Source organism: Puntigrus tetrazona, chromosome 25, assembly GCF_018831695.1.
Source record: "Puntigrus tetrazona isolate hp1 chromosome 25, ASM1883169v1, whole genome shotgun sequence".
In the NCBI taxonomy this organism is placed as follows: Eukaryota; Metazoa; Chordata; class Actinopteri; order Cypriniformes; family Cyprinidae; genus Puntigrus; species Puntigrus tetrazona.
Window position 1 is genome coordinate 1960856 of NC_056723.1, and position 21927 is coordinate 1982782.

The following is a 21927-nucleotide window of genomic DNA, read 5'->3' on the forward strand; positions in this document are numbered from 1 at the left end:
GCCATCTACACAACATTTACTTTAATTCTGGAAGCACCAAATAAACATCAAATCAGAAATGTCTCTATGGAAGTGGCAGAAGTGTCATACTAAAGGATTTCAAGGTATGCCTTCAAAGACGTCTATTTAAGATCACCCTCGGTTCATTTTTCCCCTAATCCAGCACGAAACGCGGGGTTTCAGCTAACACAGGAAAACAAACAGGCCTGTGGCGGGCCGTGAAAGCGTAGTCCATTCGAGGCGGCTTTCTGGTGACGAGGTGTGTTTGCCTTCTTCCCATTCAAACTGGACAAAAAGAGCTAAAGTAGGACAAGGCGTCAAACAAGTGCTTCGGGAGGCGAGAGGGTTTAATCCCACCACTGAACATCCAAAAGACCACAAAGGCCGCTGCAAGAGGGAGTCCACAGTCACCGGGATTCAAGTGCCATGGGTGGTGTGTGTGTGTGTGTGTGTGTGACTTCGACCCTAATATTCTCCAACCAAGTGATTCACGTCGAGTTATTGAGTCATAGAGTTCAGTCGAAGCTCAACGTGTGTGGCAAAACCAAAGCTAACATCTCAGTGTGTGTGTGTGTGTTTGCATGTGTGTGGTATTCCAAGCGTGTGGGCTGCGATTACGGCACTATTTTTTTCCGTCTCGTCTTTAATCTTACTAAATTTATCTGCTCCCTGCTCGTCTTCTTTTTCGATCAAGATTTATGCATTCTGACATGTTTACGAGCGACCGGAGAAATATTGCTACTAGAATATCGTGTATATGTTTTGGCATGACCGGAACGCTCTATTAATCAATTAATCATCCGACGCAAAATCTATCTGTTTTTATAATCGTAAATATGTTAGCAGTCAAACATTTGGATACATTCACGCCACTGTTAATAACTTATACTTGACTTATTCAAGCTGTTAAAGTGGGCTTGGTTTTTGTTTTTTTCCAAACTGTTGAACACTACAGTTCTTTCAGAAATCGCTTAAGATTTGTAACATTTGAAGAGTTTTATTATGCACAAAAAAACATCTCAAAAGAAAACCAGAGGCCAGAGGAAACAGCAGCAGCTTTGTGAAGTTAGCAAGGACTCGTGCGCCTGGCGAGAGCGGTTATGATTCATGTTGTTTCATCATACGGCTTGGGATGTGTCGCGCCAGCTGTGGTCTGCACCTGCAACTCCAGAAAAGAAAAACACAGACCAGAAACCAAACGGTTCCCATTCGCTCGCCATGTCCCAAAAGAAAGAAACAAAACACGAATGAGATCTTCCTCAATGTCTGGTCTGCGACATCAAAGAGACAAAAGTGAATCCCCTTCTTTCGAGATCTCTTTAAAGGCCGATACGATTAGATGAATAAGAGAAACATTTCTACTGAAAAAAAACAAAAAAAAATATTACATGCAATCTCGCGAGCGTAAAAAAGGGCCTCAGTCTTCCCTTTGTTTTGCATCTAGCGTTAAATTTAATTGGCCAGCTTATGCGTCACTCAAAAAAAACCAGGCCAATCAAAAGAGAGGCTCGTGAATATTAACTACACCAAATTTGACCAGTTTTTGACAGAGCTCCTGAGAAAGGAGGTATTTTACTTATGATATGCTACTTATACCACAAATATATATTCTTAACACCTAAAATAGAACTGGCTCCTTTAAGAGTTGCAGATCTCAGTGTCTCAAACAGTGCTCAATATTATCTTAATATGATTTCAACATGCATTTTATACCACTGTACACTTATTGGATAGCAGTTGTTGATTAAGTCGTGTATGGTTTTATTAAGTGTTTAAGTGTTACTCTTTTCATTGATTTTTCATTACCAAGTTCAATTCAGTTCCACTTGCAATTGTTCCCTGCTATCATATTTTTTTCATACTTCAAGCGTGATGATCCCCATCGAAATTATGAACTTTATAAACTTTTTTTTACACCACAGCATGACAATTATCGACTCATTCATGTCTGGTTTTATTCTCTTTAATAATAAAGTCTGAGACAAAAGCAAATACGTAAATGAGGCATGTCGGGGTCACCAATAAATCCTCAATACAGTGTTCCTCAGTTATAACTTTTTTCGTTCCAAGTTCAAGTCGAGTCCATCTATAATTCCTCCCTTCAATCTCGCATTTTATGGACTTCACAGAGACAAAAGCCAGACGACCCCCATCGAGGGTTTCTCAATGCCACCTCCTTCATACAAACAACTGCTTTTGTCCGGGATTCGAGAGCCGACGGGTGGCCATACGCTTTCTGACCCTCTTCACGGAGAGGTAGAGCCTCCGCAATTAAAGGTTTAATTAACGAATCCGACACTTTAAGGCACGGAGAAGAAAGCGCTTTGAGCGAGAGGTGAAAGGCACATTGGCCAAGCTTTTGTGGCTCTCAGATTCCCCCGTACAGCCGTACGATTGGTTTCTCATTACGGTTCACACTAAATTCAGCTTTTTAATTAACTGCGCTGGAAACTTCATCCAGGGCCGATTCCAACGGCCTTTCGAGTGGGTCGCTGGATGTTTTATGGCCCTCTTTTCTCGTGCGGTTTGCAAATGCAGAATAAAGAAAATCGCTGGACATTTAAACGCATTTTACAGCCTCGATTAAATCTGTTGTGGATGTAAACATTCCCACCATCCCGAAGAAAGACCGCGAACCTCTCCAGACCTGAGCCGATGTCACATATAGGCTGTTTGAGACACAAAATACATTACTGTTCAGCTAACACTGAGCAAAGCAGGCAGCAGTTTAAGGTGCATAGCATAGGAAAACCATATAAGGTATATAACACTGGCCAAATTCATGGAGGCAGCATTCATGGAGAACGCAATCCCACAATGCATCATGAAATGTGGTGGAGAACGCGGGCATATGTTATAAACATACTTGATGAACATTCAAACTCGCTGAAATTAGCTCGTGTGCGAGGTCACGCCAGATCTCCAGAGGGCATTTCTAGATGGATTTTAATTACGTAAAAACCACAAACACACCTAGCATTGAACAACTCAAACGATTTACGGTAGACCACAATTGTTGTGAAAAGCAGTTCTTTGTGGTCGCTGAACAGACCGACTAGCTTAACCTGCGAGACTTCCTTAGTCAATCATCAGATGGAAACTGGTCTTGCGAGCAAGTGTTTTTCTGCTTGTCAACTCCAATAACTCAAGTTTTTAAAGAAGAAGAAAAAAACTCACCACACCCCACCACAGAGCATCGGCATAGCTAGAAAAACCCGTCTTCCCCTCCTCGTCTACCGCATCTTTCTCCGCCAGATACACAAAATACGACGAGAAGATCAGACCCAGGAACCCGATGTACAGCGTGGTGATCAGCTCCTGAACCCGGGGGAAAGAGTTCGTTAATAATCAACACAGATGAACCCATTTTCAAGACTTAAATGGCAATAGCAAACTTTTTTCTAACTTAAATAGTCCTGGGATGCGACAAATTAATTTTTTTAAAGCGCAAATATTCCACTTATGTCCAAATGAAAAGAACGAAAATGCAAAAATATATATTTTTAGAGATGCTAAATAACAAATAAAATATTGACAAATAAAATTAAAATCAGAATGACTAAAAAAATAAAAGAATGAAAACAGCAACAAAATAGACTATACAAGTAAATAAGTTATTAAATAAAGATAAGTATAATATGCAGGATATTTTTTTATCTCTTAAAAACGTCTTCGCTTTCTCTTGAGTACCTGATTATTTTTATTTAAGATATACATTATTTTAAAGACCTGACTCATTTTTCTTTTACATATCTTACATATATCGTATTACACATATATTTTATTTATTTATTTATTTATTCATTAATTCATTTATTTAATTACAGATAATAAATAAATATTTATTTATGTATTTAAGTCCTAAAGACTAAATTTAAAAAGTACTAGATTTGTATACATTTCTGGTTGTCACGTCTTTGGACCTACTTTTGTTAATTGTGTTATTGTCTTCACCTGTGTCTTGTTTATTAAGTAACTAAGTATTTAAGTCCTGTGGTTTCAGTTCTGTTTGTCCGATCTCGTCCATGTTGTACGTGGTTTAGTTCATCTGCCCGTTTGCCTACCTGCCCGAGATACTTATCCTGTATATATATATATATATGTTTGATTAAACTCGTTTATTTTATATTCTTGTCAAGTGATCCTTCACCCCTAAACCGCACCGTGACACTGGTGCAAAATATAAATTCATGACATTCAGGAAAATCTAAGTTTAAACAGCAACTTATATTATTCATTTTTACTAATATGCACAGTTGGTACAATTTTACATCCGCTTTCCATTTTTTTTTTTTTTTTTGCAATATGCTATATAAATTCAAGGCTAGGATTAAAATAATAAGGAATAAAATATTTTACTTTTTGTTTTGGCACGATATATAAATTCAGAACAGATTTCAAAAGACAGAAATCTAAGAGGAATTTTAAATATTTCTATACATTTTTTTTTTGTTAACTTCCAGCAACAAGCAATTAGGGTGTCCACACTAGACAGCGTCAATTAAATATCACAGCCAATCAGAAGCGTGTGTGGGCGGGCTCTCTGTAACATCATTACATGTGCTCGCTGAGTGGCTGATAACATCTCTGTTATGAAATTGTAAACGGACATCTTTGCTTTAATTTATTTTAAGAGGTAAACCGTCTGTTGTTGCTTTCAGCATGTCTATAAGGTCATGCAACATGATATTTAAAGTCATATCGGACATGTTTAACATTGAATAAAGCACATAATCGCCTGACATTATCTACTGTCGTGTAGTTTATAGTTCGTATAAAACTTGTCTAGTTATCGAGTCGAGTCACGTGTAGTTAGGACGCGGTGTTAGATGACCATCCGAGTGAAAATGGCATTTTTAAACATGCCATGAAGTATAAAAAAAGCACCTTATAAGGCAAACCTTCCCTAAGCCCAAGGGCGCATGTGAATGAATCAGCCCAATCATGCCTGATCCGCCGAGGACTGCGGCCCTTTCATAAGACGTGTGTCAACGCTGAAGCGATGGAGAAAATGCGTGCGTGAAGTGATTGGATTTAATGCAGAAAGCCTTAGATCACTGAAACGGGAGCTCTCGGCTTAGATTAGCGTAAAGTGCAACCATGAGGCCATATTTGGAGAGAAAAACTGAGGTTGGACGCGCGCAGATTAGCTCCGTTTGATGAAATCGGTGGGTTTCACCGTGCTGTGAAGTATTAAGGTGCATACTGCGGTCGGAGCGCACCTGCCGGTGAATAAAAACCACTGATCCCAGAAGCCTCCAGGTTCCTCCCTGACGATCCACATGAAGCATCCGCAGGATCTGGAGGAAACGGATCCCTCTGCAATCAGTGAATCAGAGCAGAAAGCTTCAGTAAACAGCGGGGGAGAACGATCATCGCTGGCCGGTCTTCCGCTGGTCGTATCTGTACCTGATCGCAGACGTGGCAAACACTTGTCCATTAGAGCCAACGCTGAGGACCACGACAGAGGCCACCACCACTATCAGATCTGTGTCACCAGTGAAGGAAAGAAGACAACAAACTCATGCATACACAGCTCTGAACAATGGCAAATAAATGAATACACACTTCGGTCTGTAAATATGACAAATATGACAAGTGAAAATAATAACGTTTAGGCGAAAGAGTCTTTGTTTACTGGTATGTCTGTATTGATGTTTTTTTTTTTTTTTTCATGCACTAGGAAGTAATCTGCATGCAGTTTATGTGGAATATTAAAGTAATTAATGTTTTAATTATTCATTTAAATTATTTTATATTGATGTATTTATTTTAATAACTGTCTCTGTATTTTTTGCTGAGGTGAAAATAAAACACAGCATATTAAAATGAGAATAAAAATGTAAATAAATGTCTAAGTAAAAATATATATATATATATATATATATATATATATATATATATATATATATATATATATATATATATATATATATATATATATATATATATAATATTAACTTTTTCCAATCATAAACCTACTTATTTCTACTTATTTCCACTGATGAGTGAAGTGAAAATAACAAAATAATAAAAATACAGCTGATTCGTTCACTCTTTTTTATTTGTTTGTCTGTTTATTTACTTATTGATCACTGAAAACAAATAGATAAATACTTCAGTATTTATCAGTATTTATCTATATATTCTCAGAAATATGACATTTCTGTTAAAGTGAAAATAATAACATTTAGGTGAAAGACCCTTTGTTTAGTTGTATGTAGGTATTAATGTTTATTATATGTTTATTTCATGCACTATGAAGTAATCTGCATGCAGTTTATGTGGAATATTCAGTTAAAGAATGCATGAACAAATATTTAATTTTAATAAAAATAATAAAAATATGGTAAAAATAAAAAGCTTTTATTAATTTATTTACTTTATGCACTATAAAGTATTTATTTTTTACTTATCACGAAATTTTGTTAATTTCTATGCAGTTTTAGGCATATTAATTTAGGCATTGAATGAACAAATATTTCATTTTAGTGAAAAATAATAAAATTAAGGTGAAAGAAAAACATTTTGCATTATATACTAAACTATACTAATACATTTTTGTTACTTGAAATAAAATAAATGGTAACTAAAAAAAATGTATTTTATTTCAGCTATAAAATCTACGTAAACATATATAAATCTATATAAATATATTTAAGGTGAAAAAAAAAGAAAAAGCACACAACACAAAATTAGTACAACCTTAAGAAAATGAAACACACAATTGCAAAAATTAACTATTACAAAAAAAAAGAAAAAAAGAGTAGTTTCTCAATTATACCTAAATAATAATTAATCAATAAATTAAATGTGATTTAATAAATGTTCTGGAATGAAGCAGAATACGGTTTATTCAAGCAGATACCTATAATGGAGATGGGTTTCCTGGCGAAGCGCAGACGGCCTTTAATGCCCACATATTTGCTCCGACAGCCGGCGGACCACAGCCGGACCACGTACTCCGACCCGAAGAACACCACCAGCACAATCTCCTGCAAAGAAACAGGTGGATGTGTGTGTGTTTCTGAACGCTGTCCCAGAGCATATGGCTGGGTCTGAATCAATGGCGGGCGGCTCCTCTCTGACCTCTCTGGGGTGATACGGCCGGCCGGACTGCTGACCACTACTATAATCTACTAGCAGATAATTCATAAAAATATTCAGAGGACAAATTCAATAAATGTGGAGCAGCTCAGATCACTTGAAAAGAGAAAAAAAATAATTAAATTAAATAAAAAAAAATAACTGAAACTGATATATAAACTACATATTTATATATATATATATATATATATATATATATATATATATATATATATATATATATATATATTACATTTCTCTATGTGTTAATGTTGTTCAATAAATATAAAAATAAAAATACATATATACATTTTATTTGAATAATTATTAGTATTTTAATTGTTATTAATTAATGTTTTATTATTTATTAAAATTAATTATTGTAATTAATATATTTATTTTAATAACTGTCTCTGTATTTTTGCCAAGGTAAAATAAAACACAGTATATATATATATATATATATATATATATATATATATATATATATATATATATATATAATTATATTAATATAAAAAAATGTCCAATCTTAAACTTACTTTTTTCTACTTATTTCCACTGATGAGTCATTAGTTGCTGTCAAACATATTAGATAAATAAAGTAAAAGATACAGTACTTGTCTTGGCTGGGTAATGAAGTAAAATAGAAATAAAAGCATATGAATTAATAAAACATATTATAAATAATAAGATAAGTTCCCAGTTTCAGAATGTCTCAAAAAGATCAGCTTTGATTTGAAACTTAAATTTTTTTCCGATACAAAAAACGTTTTCCAAGTGTATCTTTTGTAACGTTAGGTCTTTAATTTTGTGGCATTTCATAGAGGATTTAAAAATAAATACATTTTTCAAAGTAATAAAGCCAAACACAAACAGAGCTTTTCCAGAAAGACGATTTGTTGAGAAATGTTTGCTCCGAGATCTTTTAAAGAGATCGTCGTGTATGAACAGACACACACACTCGCTGAATCCAGGCCCAGCAATTAAACGTGCATTAAATTGTGACGGCTCTGGTCTGATGAAGTGTGTCTCGAAGGTGTCTCCAGGTGTGGGTGCACTCACACAAATACAAAACTACTCCATCAGTAATGTTTAATGTGTTCAAGGCCTGTCCATGAACTCAGCATCAGCTCAACTGAGATGTGACACTGACCTCCAGAGGAACAATACAGTACTGCATTAGCTTCCGTTACAAATATCTGCTCATTCTGATTTTAACATTACATTTCTTAATGCGTCCACGCTATTCGATAAATAAACAAATAAATTAAAAAACGAATAAATGCATTTTATTTGAATAATTAATTGTATTTTAATTATTATTCATGTTTTGATTATTTATTTTAATTGATGCATTTATTTTAATTTATGTCTCTGTATTTTTTGCTGAGGTAAAAAATAAAACGCAAAATATTAAAATGACACTAAAAATGTAAATAAATAAAAAAGAAAACAGTCTTAGCTGGGGGGAAAACTGCAAACCACAAGCAAAAATAAAGTAAAAAATTAAATAAAATAAAACTAAATAAATTCGTTTTTTTTATTCTATATTAGGATTGTGTGATATTTATTGTGTATGACAATATCATAAAATATTGTAAAAAAAATAATCTGTCTTAGCTGGACAATGAATATAAATCACAAGCACTTTAGAGGAAAAAATGTAAAAAAATAAATCTTTTTTTTTTTTACTTGCTTTCACTTTTTTTAACTTTTGTAGTTTAATAAAAGTAAATAAATAGTTTGCATGCTATATTAGGAGTGTGTATGATAATATCGTAAGAAACAAATTAATTAATTAATTAATCAATTATATATATACGGTATTTGGTATTTTTATTGGGGTGAAAAATAAAAGAAAATAAATGTTAATTAATAAGTTGGGCATAAGAAATAAAATAATAATTATTTATATTTATTATTTATATATATAAAAATATTGATATTCTTACCATCCAGAAAAGAGATCCTGTGGCGAAGTCCGCATACTGCTCAATGGTGGACAAGACACTGAATATCAGACAGACTAGGACCATGAGGAACCTGTGGGTTTAAAAGATCCGCCATTAAACACAGCTGTATCTCTTTCCATTTAATGATTCAAAACCACATCATTATCGGTTCCCATCAAAGCCGCTTCAGGTCATTTCATCAGAGCCTGATTTAGATTGCAATTATTTTCTATTGAATTGATTTCTGCGGGCAACGCTGGCATTACGTGCCTGATCACAAATCATCTCAGTTCACAAACTAGTTATATACAGTCAATATGGCAGAAGACGCCTAAGTAATTAAAAAAAAAAAAATCAGATGTCTTAGCTGGGCTACAAGTACAGACAACAAAATAAAATAAAACAAATTAAAACAAAATTAAATAAAATAAAATAAAATAAAATAAATGTAATGTAATTTAATGTAAATGGGTAATAAATATAGACAACAAGCACTTGGTATTTTCTAATAAGGTAAAAAAATAAAAATAAAAAATAAAATAAAATAAAATAAAATAAAAAATAAAATAAAATAAAATAAAATAAATGTAAATGTAATGTAATGTAATGTAATGTAATTTAAAAGTAAATGGGTAATAAATATAGACAACAAGCACTTGGTATTTTCTAATAAGGTAAAAAAAATAATAAAATAAAATAAATGTAATGTAATTTAATTTAATTTAAAAGTAAATATAGACAACAGATAGCAGATGTCTCGAATGGGTAATAAGTACAGACAACAAGCACTTGGCATTTTTCGCTAAGGGTAAATATGAAAATAAAATAAAATAATTCGGTTAAATGAAATGAAATGAAAATGCTCACAATCATGAAGAAAGATTGTGAAATGCTACTGTGCACTGATCTGTTTCATATTCAAACAGATGTTAAAAACATGGCCAACCCTAATTACATGGGACGCCCTTAATCTATCCGTCAGGAAAAAAGAGCCCAGACTAGTGATGGTCCTGAACATCCCTAGACAGAATAGCATATTGTTAGTGTCTGTTAGGATCCACACACACACACAGAGGACAGATGGGAGAGAGTTTAACCACACGAGAGATTACACACACACACACACACACACACACACACACACTCTCCTTCCAACTCAAAAAGACAAACACACAATGCCACTCACACAGCAGTCGGAGATCAAAAAGTCACATGTGTGTTACAGAAGAGATAAAGCAGGAAAGTTACGTCACGTCCAGATGGACGCTGACCTCGAGTGTCCGAGCGACCGATGCCGTTCTCAAACGTTTACGTTACGTTTACGTTCAGTGCTTTTCATCCAAAGAGACTCACGAACGAAGACAGCGGAAGCAGTCAAAACGAGACGCAAACGCTGCACAACTCTAGAATAAATAAAAGGAAAACAGATAGAATAGGAAAGCAAGCTAGCGCTTTTTGTTAATCGTATAATAAATGAAAGGAAAACAAATAGTTGGAATTAGAGCAGACTAGATGTGTTTGTGGCACGCTACGCTCCTAAAAAGAAAGGTGCTTAAAACAGACAAAAAAAATCACTTAGTCTTTAAGGAACCATCTCTTTCTTATCTTTTTAGCCACAAAGAACCTCGCGTGAAACAAAACGTTTTTGTCGTTTTAAGAGTCTACCGGCTTTTGAACTTTTCATGTTTTTTTTGCAGAAACCTGCTCGTGCTCGATCCAAAAAGGTTTAAAAAAATTGGAAATATTTGTACTGATTAAACTGAATGTTCATTGTGCAAATATATTTTAAAACGTAATTTATTCCTGTGATGCAGCACTGAATTTTCCGCAACATTCAGTGTCGCATGAAAAAAAAAACGGATTACCATCATCGTTATTATTATTATTATTATTATTATTAAGTTGAAAACAGACGAGTAGATCTTTTTTCAGGTCTACGTGATGAACAGAAGGTTCAGAAGAACAGCATTTATCTGAAATATAATAAATTTCATAGTCGACATGCATTTTATGAATCTCCTTTGCAGTTCTGTAATCTTTTTCAGTGAGTTCTGCTATGCTTTTCGCTCCGTTTGATTCGGCCCTGTACGGTTCGGGTTTCGGCTCTAAAAGAAGTGGAGAAGGAACTGAAAGCGGCGGCCCAAACATTTCCGTCGCTGAACGCTCTCAGCGCTGCTCCAGCAGGGAGATTACGTCCAGAAATCAAGCGCATACTGCGGGCCGTTTTGGAGCATATTGGGCTTATGCAAAAATCCTAAAGAGAAAAATACAAGCGATCTCAGATGAGCTAAATGACTGCAGCTGCGCCGTGTGGAAGAAAAGAAGTGCTCCTCTAATCCGTTTCAGAAATGACCAGATGTTGTCATATCACACCATCAACAGCTGGATTTACGGAGAAGCAGGACGTAAATGGAACAAATATGGCCTCCCTCGTTTTCTCAAATTTGGATTAAGAGCCAGGTCAATAGATGAAAGAGTAATAATGTTTCATAAGCTGAATATCCCTTTAAATCTGTCTGAAGGTTCAGCGGCAGAGAATTGTTACTAATATCTGTTCAGGTACCATCTATGAATAATGCGTGGAAAAATGTGAAAGAATCAAACTGGCTTTAATTCAAAAGTATTGAATTAATACTGTACCTAAATATATGTGCTTTAAAAATGCTTTATTTACATTTTTAAGCAAATATAAAGTGTGTGTGTGCGTGTATTTATATTCATACAATAATCTAAATGATTCAATTTAAATAAAGTAAATTCATATATACACCTCTATATTAAATAATATTTAATTTTGAATTAATATTTATCGCATTACATTTCTGTTTCATTTATTTATATATTTATATATTATTACGTGTGTGCTTTTTAATTATTAAATGATTATTAAATGACTATTATTAAATATTAAATATCATTTTAATTATTAAATCATATTTAATTATGAAATAATATTTATTTGATATTCCAATATATTTAAATATTTTACAGATTTAGTATATATTAAATAACGATGCTAAAAAAAAAAAAAAAAAAACACAATAGGCAACAGTATAAAACTTAATAGGCCAATAAAAAGAGATGGTCAGGCAAGGGGAAGTGATTAATAAATTAAAATTATAAAAAATATATCAATTAAACAATTTAATAATTAACAAATATAGATGTTTGAAGTCTCTACAGCAGTGGTTCCCAACCGGTGTGCCGCGGCACTAAGGGGTGCCGTGAGATCTTTTGAGGTGCCGCCAAAATTTCAACAAAATTTTTTTATTAAGGCAGAATCAGTGTAAACAGTATTCTCATATCATCTAGGACTAGGTATAAGGTGTTGTTGCATGCAAACTCTCGAAATGAAACAAATAAATAAATAATAATAAAAAAGCTACGGAGATTTTAAATATCTATTTCCTTATAAGGGTGCCGGGAACTTTTGAAAGGCTTTCCAAGGGTGCCTCAAACAAGAAAAGGTTGGGAACCACTGCTCTACAGCCTAATTAAGAAATACTACAGCTTTAAACTAATAGCGATCTCGTCTAGGACTGTGCATCTACTGGAAAGACCTTTGACCTCACGACCCTAGAAGCCCCGTGAGTGGTTTCTCACAGCAGGATCGCTGTCTCTGCGTGCAGATGCGAGTCTCTGCCCAACAGTATGCTCCCGTCAATCCCATGGACCCCTGCGGACGCATCCAGGGCTCTCGCCTTTAGCCAAATTAAATTCCAAATCCAAACCAGATCTCCTGGCCCAAAAAACAATAACGGCGTCCTCCGAACCCTGCCTTAGACGAGTCATTTTTAATCGACCTCCCATTGCGTTAAGAAGACACGGCACGCCGGCAACTAATAGCTTGGGACAAAGGTTCAAATCAATAAAAAAAAAAAATGGAGGACAAACCCCAGACCCGATTAAAACAAAACATCTGGTGCATTGCTGAGCTAGATCTCAAAAACTGACGACTGTCATTCATCACGTCTATTAAAACTATTAATAAAGCGTAATCTAGAAGTACATCTGAAGAGATGTTCGGTGCACAAAAAAAAATATACAATGTCATAAATAATATACAGGTATTTAGAAGAAATAAAATGATAATTATCAGCTCTTACGGTGTCTTTTTTGCATGACAAAACACCAGGCTCTAAAGGTAACACTTGTTGAATGTCAAAAGATAGTAAAAATTGACTTTGCTATTGGTGAAAAGTTTTTAATAAAACCAAGAAAACTAACCTGACCTCCACTAATGTGACAACCCAATTAAACCAAAGCCAAACGTCAACTGTTTTCTTCCACATCAACTTTTAGCATTATCAATTTAGACTAATATTTGCCTGGATTTTTTCCTTTTCAAGACCCTGAATTTTGGGACACACAGAGAAATAAATAATTGAAAAACTTGGGATCACTTTTATTCACCACAGATGCATTAAACTGATTAAAAGTGACAGTAAAGACAGTTATCTGTTACAAAATATTTCTATTTCTATTATTTTTTTATTTATTTTTTTTAATACGCACTTTTAAAGCATTAATGGCATTTTATGGTGTTAATATGCACCATTTAGGCACAAATATGTACTTTCAAAGCGCCTTTAAAGAACTTGTACACTTATAATATTAATATACATATACCTTCAAGGTATAAACATATATATATATATATATATATATATATATATATATATATATATATATATATACATATATATATATATATATATATATATATATATATATATATATATATATAATATAATATATATATATATATATATATATATATATATATATATATATATATATATATATATATATATATATATAAACATATAATATATATATATATATATACATAATATATATATATATATATATATATATATATATATATATATATATTTTTTTTTTTATTATTTTTTTTTAATACGCACTTTTAAAGCATTAATGGCATTTTATGGTGTTAATATGCACCATTTAGGCACAAATATGTACTTTCAAAGCAACTTTAAAGAACTTATAATATTAATATACATATACCTTTATGGTATAAACATATAATTTTAACGCACTAATAAAGCATTTAAAGCATTGAGGTGCTAATATGCACTTTCAAAACACTAAAATATACCATTTAGGTGCTAATATGTTAAGACCTTAACACTTTTATTCACCACAGATGCATTAAACTGATTAAAAGTGACAGTAAAGACAGTTATCTGTTACAAAATATTCCTATTTCTATAATTTTTATTATATTACTTTTTGGTTTTTTTGTTCATCAATCAAAGAAATCCTCTAAATGCAGCTTGCCTTCCGTGAAAAAAATGATTCAGCATCTGTTTTCCACATTTATAATAATCAGAAATGTTTCTTAAGCATCAAATCATCCTATTAGAACGATTTCTGAAGTATTGATGCTGAAAAATCAGCTCCGATTACAAAAATAAATCACATTTTATTTATTTTAAGTTGCATATATCATATCATTATTGTTTTAAAAGCTGCTTTAGCGTGCAGAATTATTCTAAAAATTTGACCAACGTCAAGCTTTTGAACGGCATGATACATAATGTATTTTTAATGTATTTTTCAAGGTAGCAGAAGACAGATCTCCGCTGGCCGATCTGACGGCGATTACAGTTTTCCGGTCGTCCAGGAAAAGCCGGTGATGGCTGTTTCCCAGAGTCGTGCCCCTCACAGCCGAGTCGTCCATCAGCTTAGCAAAGATATTAACGCTCATTAGCAGGGTGATGCAGAGGATTACGCTATCATATGCTGCACTTTTGGCATACTGCAAGAAAACTGTGATGCATGTTCGCGCAGCAGACGCACAGACTCTTTTCTTTTTGCACTGAACCAAAGAAAGCAAGAAAAGTCTACTAATACGCACTTTTAAAGCATTTATGGCATTTTATGGTGTTAATATGCACCATTTAGGCACAAATATGTACTTTCAAAGCGCCTTTAAAGAACTTGTACACTTATAATACTAATATACATATACCTTTAAGGTACAAACATACAATTTCAACGCACTAATAAAGCATTTAAAGCATTCAGGTGCTAATATGCACTTTCATAACACTAAAATTTACCATTTAGGTGCTAATATGTAAATATAAAATTATTTAAAAGCATTTAAAGAAAGTCCTGCTTATTCTTCATTTTAACGTACAATTTTCATTTTTTCACCACATATATATATTAATTCAAAATATCGGTAATAATTAATAATCGGTATGGGCATCAACCACTAGTACCAATAAGCAATATGTAATTATTTAACTTTACTAATATGTACTTTTAAAGCACTATATACCTCTAAAGCACTAATATGTACCTTTAAGATACTAATATGGACTTTTAAAATACTAATACGCACCATTCAGGTACGAATTATCACTTTTAAAGCACTAATATGTATTAAAGTACCTTTAAGGTAATAATATGTACCTTTAAAGCACTAAAATGTGTCATTTAGGTACTCATATGTACCTTTAAAGTGCTAACATACGCCATTTAGGTAACAATACGCATCTTTATTACAGTGATTTTACCTTTAAGGTACTAATATGTGCATTTATGCACTATTACAGTTTTTCTCAATTGCTTTGGCACATTTTTCAAAACAGTCTTAACTTTCTCTAAACTGTTAGTGCAAATGTCAAAACTGTTTGCTGGAACTTCAGAACTCTATTGCATGTCTGCAAAATGTAGTTAGTCACCCAAAACTTTTCATTCATGCTTCAAAACCTAGTTATCTTGTCAGTCATTTGGCCAAGGCCACCAAAATATAAAGTATTTTTGTCATTGTGTGAGCCACGCTGGTCAAAATGTTTAGCTGTTTTTTCACCATGGCACTCAACCATGGAAATTAAGGTTTTAGTAAAACAAACAAAAAACAAAACAAAACTGATATTTGTTGAGAACAGTCAATAGTACATAGAAAAAAAAAAAGTATATGAACATTTGTATTTATACAGTACATTTATTTTTGTAATGCACTACATGTAATCGGAAATCTTGCTCGTCCAATTACTGTACATTTCAGATGTCTTACGTTACCACAAATGCAAAATAACACCCATGAGAAGAAGAAAAAAAAATGATTCTTGGTGGACATCCTGTCGCTCTTGTTGGTCAGGCCAAAGATTTTCATCAACATCACATCTGATGTTTTCCATTGCAATGCACCAGGGAAAAAATCTCCTTGAATGCCGTACCCATCCCCTGCAATGATCAGCTGTGATGTCCTCACATGCAGCATTCATGGCATTCAACAGAGACATCTGATCTTGTGGTCTGTGATCATATACTTTCCACCTCCATGCTGAAAAAAACTCTTCTATTGGATTTAGGAATGGAGAGTACGGTGGAAGGACCTCCACAGTTATTCTTTCATGTGCAGCAAACCACTCCCTAACAATGTTGGTTCGGTGGAAGTCCTCCATTTTCCAAACAAAAAAAAAAAAATGGTAGTGATTGTGCTGTAGGCAATCTACATATATATGCTCCCAAACTTGATGGGTTACATGGTTGAATTAATTGGTTGATTGGTTGATTCAAATTGTGTTGCATTTAGAGGTCATTAGCCAAATATCAGACATTACAAACAATGTCAATGACAGATATTTATAGAATATACATGTATGTATACTAACTTTTCATAACTGAATGGATCGTTTTGAGTGTGATGGCTTACACAATGAAAAAGGATTGAAAAGTTATGATGAGTTTGACAGTTAAAGTGAGAATCGTCTGATCAGTTTTGATCAACAAGCCATATGCAATTAATTTTTGTGCAAAAATGCAGACAATTGTACTTACTGTTTAAAGACATGTGCCAAAAATGCAATTTGCTCAAATCAATAAGAAATTCTAATCTGATGTGAACAAGAAGCTAATTGTTTAGAGATCTGAACTTATTGTTTTGAAAAATTAAAATTTCATTCGAGAATTGAGCCAAAGCAATTGAGAAAAACTGTAAAGCACTAATACATACCGTTTTGGAGTACCTTTTAGATCTGGTACCTCTGCGTTTTTTTCTGAGAGAGTGTACAGGTTTGTCGGAAATGCACTTTCCCATTGAGAAATGCAGGAAAGCAGCGAGGACAATAACCCGTGCTTGTGCTAGTGCAACCCGAAGCATCCCGAACAAACGGTTGAGACATAAAAAGTGTGATTGTGTGAAGCACAGCGGCTCATGAACACCACCCGACCCGGCTCCGGCCTGAGATGACTTATTGATGGCAGGCAGTTTTAGGATCCTGACTGAGAAACAAGAGAGCATGAGCGTAATCCAGTCGACGGCTCAACTTAAGCACGAAACGCTACACTGGTCTCCGTACGCTGCAGCTCGGTAAGTACAGACCGCTCAAAGCGAGACAAACTCCCAGCCAAGTGTGGAGCTGCTTCTCAGAGCGCCGGCCAAAGCAATCATATATTTGACGCCTGATGGGATTTCACGTTGGAAATGGCTCAAAATGACTCTTAATCCGCTCCGGACAGCTGGATAGACGCAATCGCCAGTGAGTTACGATCATATTTGGGATGAACTGATTATTCTTATGGATCAATTAAGCGTATTCTCAGATGTGAAAATTACGGACCCCCAAACAGGAGAAATGGTCAAAACTGCAAAAAAAGCTTCAGAAAGGACACATTAAATTAATCAGAACTGACAGCACGGACTTTATATAATGTTTTTTTACGCAAATAATGTTATGTAATATTTTTACGTCAAATAAATGGTGTCCATCTTTGCATTTATCATAATAAAAAATAATTATTGAATAAATAATTACTGAATATCTTCACAAGCATTAAACATGCAATTTATTTCACCTCATTCAGAGCCGGTTTTATTTTATTATTCTTTATATACTAATTTTTGTTTTATAAAAGCAATTTTTCATTTTAGTTACTTTTTAAGTGTTTATTTATTTTAAATAAAGCTTTAGTTTTGATTTATTTATCGTTAATCAAATAATAATGTTGCCTAGGCTACTAACCGAAATAAGTTTAAGTCTTACGTGGAAGATTTATAATAATATTTATTATTTATATATTTTGTTTCGGCATTAATTCAGTCGACCAAAGGTTTTAGTAGTTTGATAAACAACAACAACCCCGTTTAGAACAGAACAGGTATAAAAACTGAAATTATTATAAGCATTTATTATAAACTGAAACTGCTGGCATGTGAAAAATGCGCGATAGAAATAAACTTGGGCTCAAACATCTCTTCATTTCGCACAAATCCAAATATGTTAATAAGCAGTTTTGCATATTAGATAATAAAACTAACATAAATGCAGTACATTACAGTATCACCGATCAAAAATAGTCTCCTTTTGAATTATTTTAAGATGCTCAAAATATAGAGCAATGTTTGATATCACCGCGTAGTTGCATATGCACGCTAAAACGGGATACGGACGCATATTTAATAAACAAAACACAAATCTAGGAGTCATAAAAATAATAAAAAAAAAAAATATATATATATATATATATATATATATATATATATATATATATATATATATATATATATATATATATATATATATATATATATATATATATATATATATATATATATATATATATATATATATATATATATATTTTTTTTTTTTTTTTTTTTTTATACGCACTTTTAAAGCATTTATGGCATTTTATGGTGTTAATATGCACCATTTAGGCGCAAATATGTACTTTCAAAGCAACTTTAAAGAACTTGTACACTTATAATACTAATATACATATACCTTTAAGGTATAAACATACAATTTTAACGCACTAATAAAGCATTTAAAGCATTGAGGTGCTAATATGCACTTTCATAACACTAAAATATACCATTTAGGTGCTAATATACGGATACGGACGCATATTTAATAAACAAAACACAAATCTAGGAGTCAGACAGATTTAAAACGGCTCACGCGCACGTGCCAGCGATGAGATGCTTTCTGAAAGCCCTGAGATGACCTGAGATGATCCCGCAGCTCTCCGTCCCTTTCTCTCAGCCTGTAAGTATCAATGGTCTCTCTGACAGTCCCATCACACCTAAGCTGCTCAGCGAGCTGTGATTGAAATGAGAGACGCAGACGGATCGGGTGGATCTTAAAGACCACGTAAAGAGACATCGCGCACGCCGTAGGAAAGTATACTTTAGTCCTCAATTTAAGTCCTGAAACAGTACACTTACTGCATAAAGCATACTTAAAACATACTCAAAATGAACTTTATATGCATTTCATGAAGCGTGCTACTTGTTGGTAAGGGAACAAGAAGATCCTAAAAACGGAGGTTCTTCGCGATGCCGCTTTTGTCTAAATGGTTAACATCTGAAGAACCTTTGAACGATTCTTCTACAGCACCTTTATTTTTAGGAGCTGAGAAGGAGGTGAATCCCGGCGTTACATAAAAGATCCAAACATCTGCACGCCGCGAGTGAAATGTGGATCATTGCGTAAGATTCGGAGGCACCTGGCCATGTGCATGGCTGTAGGAAATCCCCCAGAATGCAACAGCGTCGTCTGTTTTTATCTTCCGCGCTTTTTCCACATCATAGCCTTCGGCGAAAAAAAGGCACACGTTTAGGAATGTGAAAGCCTGAGTAATGGAGCAAGAGATTCATTATATAAAACATTTTTTTCTTTCTTTATAAATTGTTCATTTCTTTATGAATTGGTCCTACTGTGAATGATTAACGAACATAATATTTTTACAGCCAGGGTCACTGTTATGCCATATTTTAAATTAGATTTAGTTTGTATTGTAACTGTAATTTTTCAGTTTGTCATTTTGTAATTTTATTAGTTTTTATTCATTTTTAGATAAGTATATGTCATTAATTAGAAACATATCATAATTATAATTGTCTTTAATTATAAAGTAATTATATAAATACAGTAGTATTTCATTTAAACCTACTTTTTTTGTTTGTGTTTTTTAGAATCTATTCATAAGTAGCTTCTGTCTTTACATTTTTATATATTATTATTATATATTTTTATATTTACATTTTTAAAAAGTTTTTCCGTCTACACATATATATATATATATATATATATATATATATTATATATATATATATATATATATATATATATATATATATATATATATATATATATATATATTATATATATATATATATATATATATATATATTTTTTTATTTTTTTTTTTTTTTATATATACATTGCTTTAGAAACAATTTTCACTCAAAAATATGACTATAATTCACAATTAATTACTAAGAAACATCAAGTAACATCTCAAATTTATAGATAAAAATTAGTTTGCTATTATAAAATGCATTCATAATTAAATTACATTTCGATTTTAGTCCACATTTTTGTGATTTTTATTAGTTCTTTTTAAATACATTTCTATTTAGATTTATTCATAGTTATGCATTCATTTGAGAACTTAATTTATTTCAATTAATCGATGAATTAATGGCACATTTAATTTACACTTCAAAAATGTATTTTATAGCTCAAATAGCTCACTTTATTTCTTTCAAATAGCTTTAAAAGAGCAATAGAATAGTTTTTCCTCTATAGCCAATGTACCGTGAAGTCTAAACCCAGACAGGATTATTGAAAACAATGTCCTTCATTGGTCACCTGAAGGGTCAGACAGGTCACCCGTCTGTCAGCTGATGGATGCGTTCGATCTTTCTGCGTCCACTTCAGCGCTGGCAGAGCAGCCAGAGAACATCCTGGCATCGATAACCATCGGCAAGTAAGAGTTACTTAAAGGAGCGGCACAGAATATCAGTCAGTGGGGTTTAATTTTGTAAGAGGGTGAGATCAGGTTCACTGCTGTGACTGCAACTCTAGATACTCAGTTACACACAGAGAGAGAGAGAGAGAGACGGAGAGAGGTTATCAGACCACCAAAGCAAACCGCACCGAAGCGAGGCACGCAGCCAGAGAGTTTCCATCGCTCTTACAAAATCATGACATGCTTGTCTGATAAGCTCGGGAAGAGTACTAATACGTGCCAAACGCGCCGGGCGGAGCGCCACATCTGAGCGGTCATTATTCTCCTCGATTTGGAAGTCATTCACTGAAAAAAATTGGGTCAGAGAGTTATCAGCGCGTTCTTAAAGAGACAGTCCGCCTAAAAAAAAATGTAATCTGTCGTTATTTACTCTCATTAAATCTAATGCACACATAGGGAGATATTTAGCCAGATGTCCATGCTGCTCTTTTCAATACAGTGCAAGTGGGGCAAAACTAATACTGAAATTAAAGACTAAAGTTAAACCTAAAACAGTACTATATATATATATATATATATATATATATATATATATATATATATATATATATATATATATATATATCCAAATGACACATTTCTAGTAATTGTGTCATTTTTAGTTGGTTGACTAACTTGCAACTACTTTGTTTATTCAAATGTAGCTCAAATAAATCGTTGGTCATCACTCACCTTAAAAGAATAATTTTTTTTCAGTGTAATAACAATTTATTTATAAGGTTTATATTGATAAGATTATATATTATTTTTAATATTTATATTATATTTTGATATATATATATATATATATATATATATATATATATATATATATTATATATATATATATATATATATGCTGTATCTCTGTGTATTCATAATAAGTATACATATATTATGTAAGCAAATACTTATTTGGTAGCGATTAATCGAGATCAATCACTTTACATGACTAAAATAAAACAAAAATAACTACAAAGCCACCTAGCAACCATTAGAACAGCCTGGCAACCACACAGCAGTGATTCAGAACATCTTAGTAGAGCGAGTTTTTCACTACAAAAGACAAAACAACAGCATTGTTCGCGATAGATCCCACTTTAAC

At 33.0% G+C, this 21927-nt stretch overlaps 1 protein-coding gene across 1 annotated transcript in view; it reads right to left on the reverse strand.

Moving 5' to 3' along the window:
* kcnq1.2 (potassium voltage-gated channel, KQT-like subfamily, member 1.2) overlaps positions 1 to 21927 on the reverse strand; it is a 131570-nt gene that overhangs the window by 107268 nt on the left and 2375 nt on the right. Inside the window, 5 exon segments of the mRNA XM_043227517.1 lie at positions 3178 to 3318; positions 5223 to 5319; positions 5410 to 5488; positions 6869 to 6995; positions 9042 to 9132. Coding sequence (XP_043083452.1) covers positions 3178 to 3318; positions 5223 to 5319; positions 5410 to 5488; positions 6869 to 6995; positions 9042 to 9132 — 535 coding nt within the window.